The sequence below is a fragment of the Mustela lutreola genome, chromosome 2 (genome assembly GCF_030435805.1).
Source record: "Mustela lutreola isolate mMusLut2 chromosome 2, mMusLut2.pri, whole genome shotgun sequence".
Lineage (NCBI taxonomy): Eukaryota > Metazoa > Chordata > Mammalia > Carnivora > Mustelidae > Mustela > Mustela lutreola.
The window spans coordinates 5,643,849-5,651,643 of record NC_081291.1 but is presented as its reverse complement, the minus strand read 5'-3'; the positions used below and the strand labels follow the sequence as shown (position 1 = coordinate 5,651,643).

The 7,795-nt window shown below is 50.8% G+C and overlaps 1 protein-coding gene across 2 annotated transcripts; it reads right to left on the bottom strand.

Moving 5' to 3' along the window:
- Positions 1-4,073: 4,073 nt before the first annotated feature.
- Positions 4,074-7,396, bottom strand: CD209 (CD209 molecule). 2 transcript variants are annotated; one of them, XM_059159795.1, is made up of 8 exons: positions 7,239-7,396; positions 7,022-7,096; positions 6,807-6,893; positions 6,269-6,331; positions 5,841-5,918; positions 5,477-5,628; positions 4,901-5,013; positions 4,074-4,510 (listed from the first exon to the last, which is right to left on the bottom strand). In XM_059159795.1, exons 1-8 carry the CDS (start codon positions 7,276-7,278, stop codon positions 4,369-4,371), a joined length of 750 nt encoding a protein of 249 aa, XP_059015778.1. In that variant the 5' UTR covers positions 7,279-7,396; the 3' UTR covers positions 4,074-4,368. The 2 variants fall into 2 exon arrangements, with proteins under 2 accessions (XP_059015778.1, XP_059015777.1); XM_059159794.1 differs by having other exon boundaries at positions 7,022-7,135; positions 7,239-7,393.
- Between the last annotated feature and the right edge of the window lie 399 nt (positions 7,397-7,795).

Here is a 7,795-nt window from a genome sequence, read left to right as displayed (position 1 = left end):
AGGGCATCTCTGGTTGAGATCACTTGCCCTCCCTCTTCCTCCTCTTCTGCTCTCTCTCTCCCTCAAAATCAATATATAAATAATCTTTATAAAAAATGTTATGCCTGGGGCACCTGGGTGGCTCAGTGGGTTGGGCCGCTGCCTTCGGCTCGGGTCATGATCTCAGGGTCCTGGGATTGAGTCCCGCATCGGGCTCCCTGCTGGGCGGGGAGCCTGCTTCCCTCTCTCTCTGTCTACTGTGATCTCTCTCTCTGTCAAATAAATAAAATAAAATAAAATAAAATAAAATAAAATAAATGTTATGCCTAGGGGCACCTGGGTGGTTCAGTGGGTTAAAGCCTCTGCCTTTGGCTGAGGTCATGATCCCAGGATCCTGGGATCGAGCCCCGCATCAGGCTCTCTGCTCAGCAGGGAGCCTGCTTCCCGCCCCAACCCCCGCTCCCCCCCCCACCCCGCCTCTCCGCCTACCTGTGTTTCTGTCTGTCAAATAAATAAATAAAATCTTAAAAAGAAAATGTTATGCCTAACGTTATCAGATCATTAAGCAATTCCTAAGTATGCATCCACATGATTTAAAAGGAAGGACTCCAACAGATCCTTAAATCCAGGTTCATAGCGGCACCATTTACAGCACCCGGACGTGGAAGCGACCCAGGTATCCATCAACAGATTCATGGATAAACAAAATGTGTATGTTCATATAATGGGATATTATTCAGCCATAAAAAGGAAGGAAACTCTGACATAGGCTAGCACACAGTTTAACCTTGAAGACATTATGCCAAGTAAAAGAAGCCAGACACACAAAAAACAGATCTTGTGTAATTCCACTTATATGAAGTTCCTGGAATAGGCAAAGGCAGATACAGAAAGTGGAACAGAGGTTATCTGGGACGGGGCGAGGGGGATGGGGTGTTAGCGTTTGGTGGGGACAGAGTTTCTTGTCTTTTTTTTTTTTTTTTTTTTTAGATTTTATATATTCATTTATTTGAGAGAGAGAGAGAGAGCAAGAGTGGGCGTAGGGGCAGAGGGAGAGGGAGAAGCTGGCTCCCTGCTGAGCATGGAGCCCAATATGGGGCTCGATCCCAGGACCTCAGGCTCTGAGCTGAAGGTAGTAAACTGACTGAGCCACTCAGGCGCCCCCTGAAGGAATTCTTAATGGCCAAAGCTGGAACAATTTGAGCAAGAAAGGAAATGGTTGTGGGGTGCCCGGCTGGCTCGGTCAGTAGAATGTGGGACTCTTGATCTTTGGGTCGTGAGTTCAAGCCCTACATTGTGTGCAGAGGTTACTTAAAAATAAAAAATTTAAAAAGGAAAAAGAAATGATTGGGTTGGACTATAATTCATGGAACAAAATACATATCTTTGATCCATACTTATCGAAATAAATCAGTGAATATAAATAAATGGATGAGAAGGTACAGTTCTTTCTTACAGAATTGCCATTAATAGACTGGAGGGGTTGAGCGCCTGCGTGGCTCAGTAGTTAAGTGTCTGTGTTCCGCTGGGGTCATGATCCCAGGGTCCTGGGATCAAGCCCCGCATCGGGCTCCCTGCTCCTCGGGAAGCCTGCTTCTCCCTCTCCTACTCCCCCTGCTTGTGCTCCCTCCCTCAGTGTGTCTCTCTCTGTCAAATAAATAAATAAATAAAGGTATAGGGGCTCCTGGATGGCTCAGTTGTTGGAACAAGCAACTCTTGATCTCGAGGTCACGAGTCCAAGCCCCACAGTGGGTGTAAAGATGACGTAAAGATAATATCTTAAAACAAATAAATAATAATTAAGAAAACCTCTACCAAAAAACCCCCACAGTAATAATTGTCATAGACGATCCATTACGAGACACCGCTGTTATCAATAATTTAATTCTGTAACCTTACACTGTGTGTCTGGAGGGGGCGTTGGATGGGGGAGGTCGTGCTGGTCTTTTCCTGTGCATATGCCAAAATGAGTGGATGGGAATTTTTTTTTTTAAAGATTTTATTTATTTATTTGACAGAGAGAGATCACAAGTAGACAGAGAGGCAGGCAGAGAGAGAGAGAGGGAAGCAGGCTCCCCGCTGAGCAGAGAGCCCCATGCGGGACTCGATCCCAGGACCCTGAGATCATGACCCGAGCCGAAGGCAGCGGCTTAACCCACTGAGCCACCCAGGTGCCCCATGGATGGGAATTTTTTGAAAAATGGAGTATTTCCGAAGTCTCGTAGTATTTCCTCACAAGATATTTACTCATTACCAAGGGGGGCGGAAACATGAACCTAGGAGTGGAGGAAAGTGGCGGTCACACCCTAACCGAGCAATTGTGGAGAGCGTAGCTAATATCAAGACATATGGACATCGCGTAATCCTTGAGATGTGCCGCTAGGAAGGACACAACATCCCCGCTGTGGTATTTTTGCCAAAAATGATGACTAACCTCAGTGTAATTAAGAAAGGGAGGCAAACAGAAAAGAAAAAGAAAAGAAAAAACCAACAACACAGATGAACTCAAATTGGGGGACAGTCTGTAAAACAACTGACCAGTACTTGTCAAAAGGTTAAGGACAGGAAGACAATAAGAAAGTGAAGGTGGGGGGCGCCTGGGTGGCTCCGTGGGTTAAGCCTCTGCCTTCGGCTCTGGTCATGGTCTCAGGGTCCTGGGATGGAGTCCCGCATCGGGCTCCAAGCTCAGCGGGGAGCCTGCTTCCTCCTCTCTCTCTGCCTGCCTCTCTGCCTACTTGTGATCTCTCTCTCTGTCAAATAAATACATAAAACACTTTTTTAAAAAAAGAGACTGAAGGTGGGGAACTGTAAGAGATGCGTTTGTGTTGTTTTAAGCCCCTGTTTGTGGTGATTTGTTACAACATCAATAGGAAACTAACACACACACTCAGAAATTACGTTTTTTTTTTTTAATTTGCATGAATAAAGTCACAAAACTTTACAGAAGGACATTTTGTTTATTTATTTAAAAAAAATTTAAAGATTTTATTTATTTATTTGACAGAGAGAGAGGGAACACAAGAAGAGGGAGTGTGAGAGGGAGAAGCAGGCTTCCTGCCGAGCAGGGAGCTTGACTCAAGGCTTGATCCCAGGACCCTGGGATCAGGACCTGAGCCAAAGGCAGGCGCTTAAACACTGAGCTGCCCACGTGCCCCTGAAGGACATTTTAAAGATACCTTGAATCAGGGTGCCTGAGTGGCTCAGTGGGTTAAAGCCTCTGCCTTTGGCTCAGATCCTGATCTCAGGGTCCTGGGATCGAGCCCCGCATCAGGCTCTCTGCTTGGTAGGGAGCCTGCTTCCCCCTCTCTCTCTGCCTGCCTCTCTGCCTACTTGTGACCTCTGTCTGTCAAATAAATAAATAAATAAACAAATAAATAAATCTTTTAAAAAGAAAAAGAAAAGAAAGGTACCTTGTAATGAGATGATGTGTTCAGGAATGAATGAACACATAGATTGACAGACAGACAGACATGTACATATCTATATGTATACATGTACATTCCCAACCAAAATTACAAATTAATTCAAAACTGTATCTGAGAAATAAGATATACAAGGGGATCTTGGGTGGCTCAGTCAGTTAAGTGTCTGCCTTCGGCTCAGGTCATGATCCCAGGGTCTTGGGATCGAGCCCTGCATCAGGCTCCTTGCTCAGCAGAGAGCCTACTTCTCCCTCTATCTCCTGCTCGTTATCTCTCTCTCTCTCAAATAAATAAACAAAATCTTAAAAAAAGAAGAAAGAAAGAAAGAAAATACACAGTAGTAGAGAGAAACATGTTGAAAGACAACAATGTCTCAGTTACTATCAAACATAATATATTAAATTATAGTATGAAATATGAAGTATAGTATATAGTGTAAAACTATAGTCACTTAAACAGTTTCAAAAAATAGACATAAGGGACACCTGAGTGGCTCAGTCAGTCAAACGTCTGCTTTCAGCTCAGGTCGTGATCCTGGGGTCCTGGAATCGAGTCCCGCATCGGGCTCGAGCCTGCTTCTCCCTCTCCCCCTGCTTGTGCTCTCTCTCTCGCTCTCACTATTTCTCTTTCTTTCAAATAAATAAATAAATAAAACCGTTTTAAAAATAGACATACGTTCCATGGGGCACATAATGCCATGTGCAACTTTATTAAGGGGATGTCATGGGGGGCTGGGGGGGGGTCGAGTCCGTCAATAGAAGGGAGAGGTCTCTACCCTATGGAGGGACAGGTCTTAGAGGAGAAGGGGTCTCAGACTCTCCCTCGGAATCACGAAGACCTCCATGCAGGAGGAGGATGGCAAATCACCAGAGGGGGAAACAGAAAGAAAGGGCCAGAGAAAGGAGCAGAACGCATGCCCAAGCTGCCTGATCTCTAGAGGCAGGTGGAGAGCAGGGCGCATGGACCCTCAGGAGCCAGGGCAGGGGGACGAGGGCTTCTCACACGTCCAGAAGTTTTCCACGCTACATCGGTTGTCGTTCCAGCCTTCGCTGTATAATTCTACACAGTCCTCGTCTCCGTGGTTGTTGGGTTCCCCTTCTTTCCAGAAGCTGTGAACACCGTGGCAGCTATCAGCCCCCCTACTCCACCCGGAGCCCAACCCTGCCACCCCCCCCAAGAGCAGGTCCCTGACTTTGGGCACTAAAAGTCCAAGCACCAGCCAGAGAGGGGTAAGGACTCAGAGGTGCTGCTTTCAAAAATGAGGGTTCAAACACCCCTTCCATGGAATCAGCTCTGGCAAAGCAAAAAATGCAGACTCCTGGGCCCATGCCTAGGATGATAGAGTCGGGCTCTCCCCGCTGGGATGGAACCAGGACTCTGCCTCTCCACCAGGCTCATCAGGTGATGTTTTCCAATCAAGCGACCGAGGGCCCCTGGCTTGGATTTCCCTGCCCACGCCCCCCACCCCACCCCCAGGGCTATGTCCTCTAGCTGGTCACCTGAGCTGTACGGGGGAGTTGTCCAGCCACTTCCAGGACCCCTCATTGTGGTGGTCACTGAGGCCGATCCAGGTGCGCTGGTTATTTTTCGTATTCCAAGACTTCAGAAATTTCTGGGGCGGCGGCGGGGCGGGGGTGGGGGGGCAGCAAGATGTCACCGGCCCTGCCTGCCCGCATCCCCACGGTTGTCCCCCCGCCCCGTGAAAGATCTCCTGTGGTCCAGCCTGTAGCCCTGACTCAAGCTGCACGTGTTCCCACGCGCGTGTGTGCGTGGCCGTGTGTTCATGTGCGCACACATGTGGAACTGTGTTCACTTGCGTCTGGGGAGACATCGCGTACGGTCTCGGGAGCGCGCTGAGTCCCCCCCTCTGTCCACAGTGGGCTTCTGCCACGCAGGTTCTCTCACACGACCCTCCCAAGCCCACCTTGGGGCCTCCTCCAGGAAGCCTTCCCTGCCCAGCTCCCCCTCCCCAGCTCCGCAGGGCCTCCATCTCTCGGAGGACAGAGGAAGGACAGAAGGCTTTTTGGCTGACACTCCCACGGCCCCGCCCCCGACAGGAACCCTGCCCGGCCCACCTGCTCCGCTGTACTGTTGATGATCACCAGCTGGGCCCTCAAGTTCTGACACGCCGAGATGGCATCTTTCCAGACGTTCTGGGTCTGGGAGAAGAAGTAGCAGGTTCCCTGGAAGAGTTCCCATTTCCAGGGACAGGGGCGGCACAGGCCAGCTGGGGAGGAGAGTGGGGGCAGGGCGGACAGGCCCCCAGCACCACTGTCAGCTCTGGAGAACCCTCTGTTCAGCTGTCAGCTCAGTTCCAGGGACAGATCCCTGCCCTGCTCTGCCCTGCCCTGCCTTCCTGGGGTGGGAACCATAGAAAGTGAGTTCCCGCCCCACCTGTGGTTCCTGAACTCCCTCCCGGCTTTGGTGTCTGACACTTACCCAGGGTGGCATTCATCCAAGTCAGCTGCTGGAGGATCTCATCCAGGTCTGATCGTGGGGGCTTCTGAGACACACCCACTGGGAGAAGGAGACTTCTATTAGGAAGCACCTAGTGTGTGCTTAGTGCAGACAGCAGCCCCTGAGAGCCGATCTATAGATTGCACAGTGACCCCAAGAGTCTATTATGCAAATAAAAAACAGAGACTCGGAGAATGACTTGCTGACATTGACCCCCAGGATCTCCTCCACGGATCCAGTCTCCTCCCCAACTTCAACCCTCTGGGGTCAGGGTCACAGTGGGGGCAGAGGGGCAGAAGGGTGGGGGAGGGGAGGGTGATGGGATGGAGGGGGCAGGCGGTGGCTCATCCAAAGTCTCACTGCCTCTGAGCCCTCCCTGGCCCCAAACCCTGCATTCGGCCCTTCTTCACCTTGGCTGGGGCTCTGCTGATGGTCCCACTTCTCTTTCTGCAGTGACTGGCGAACGCTAGAGACTATAAGAGAGCAGAGAAGTTCTCTTTTTTTTTTTTTTTTTTAAGATTTTATTTATTTATTTCACAGAGAGAGAGATCACAAGTAGGCAGAGAGGCAGGGAGCGGGGAGGGGGAAGCAGGCGTCCTGCTGAGCAGAAAGCCCGATGTGGGACTCGATCCCAGGAACCTGAATTCATGACCTGAGCTGAAGGCAGAGGCCCAGCCCACTAAGCCACCCAGGTGCCCTGAGAAGTTCTCTTTATCAGCATCAGTTGTAGGCCTGACCCCGTGTTGAATCTGGTTTCAAGGTTTCTGGGAGCCTAAATTCCCTGTGGAGCAAGATGGGCTGCATCTCACACAGGCCCAGAGAGAGGTAGTAACCAACCCACAGTCACACAGCAGGTGGCGTGGAGCTCACAGGCCCAAGCCTTTGTGGTCTGGGGACTGTGAAATAGGACAAACACCTAACGAGCCCCAAGACTGGCCCCTGACTCACCTTGAACCAGGGTGGCCACCAGGAGCAGGAAGAAGCCCACAGAGACGAGAAGAAGAAGTAGAGGCAGCTGGGCCCGCGTCAGACACCCTGCAGGACCAGCAAATGGGCAGAGCCGAGGTTCTCAGGGACAGACCTTGCCCCGCCACCCATGCTGGACACGGACCCCCAGCTGCTCCTTCCCCAGATGCCTGCCCTGAAAACGCCCCCCTCGGTACCTGGCAAGATCTTTGAGCCCCTGAGTAGACCAGTGTATTTCTTCGTTACTCTCCTGTCCCCAAACATCTCCTCCTCTGAACGGGACAGAACACAGTCAGCTGAGCTCTTGAAGCCTGCCAAGCCATGCTGTGAGCTGGGGGGCAGCCCCGACTCACCCCGGGGACCCTGGAGTCCTGCCCTCCCTACCATCACCCCCGAGTGGGGGCCCAGACTCACCGGGGTCCCCCAGGTCCTTGGAGTCACACATTTCTGCCATTCTCCTGTTCTCTCCGGCTCCTCTCCCGAGGATGGATTTTATAACCCCACGTGCTGCCCTTGCAGCCCGTCCTCAGGAACGCTCCTCCCTGGTTCAGGAAGAAGAACAAGAAACAGGACATTGCTTCCGCCCAGAACAGTGGGTGGAAGAACAAAGTGCTGACACAAGGAGTAGAGGGGACGTGAGGGTGGGGACAAGAGCTGAGTGGTCAACTCTGGTGTCCGGAGGCGCTGTTCCCACCCCTTTGTAGTCCTATGACCATTGGCTTGCCTTGTCAGGGTCTCAGTTTCCTCGCCTGTGAAATGGGACTATTACCCTGCCTCACACTAGGTATTAAACCTCACTTCTTCTGAGGTTTAATACTGTGGGCTGGTCATGGGGTTGTAACAGCCCTTACATGTGCCTCTTGGTTCCCTTGTAGAAACAAGTAATAAATCTGAATTTGTTGGATCGCAGGTGTGTTCCGGTTGTCTTTGACAATTCTCACAAGACCTCTAGGAGAAAGAGACCGTGAGTA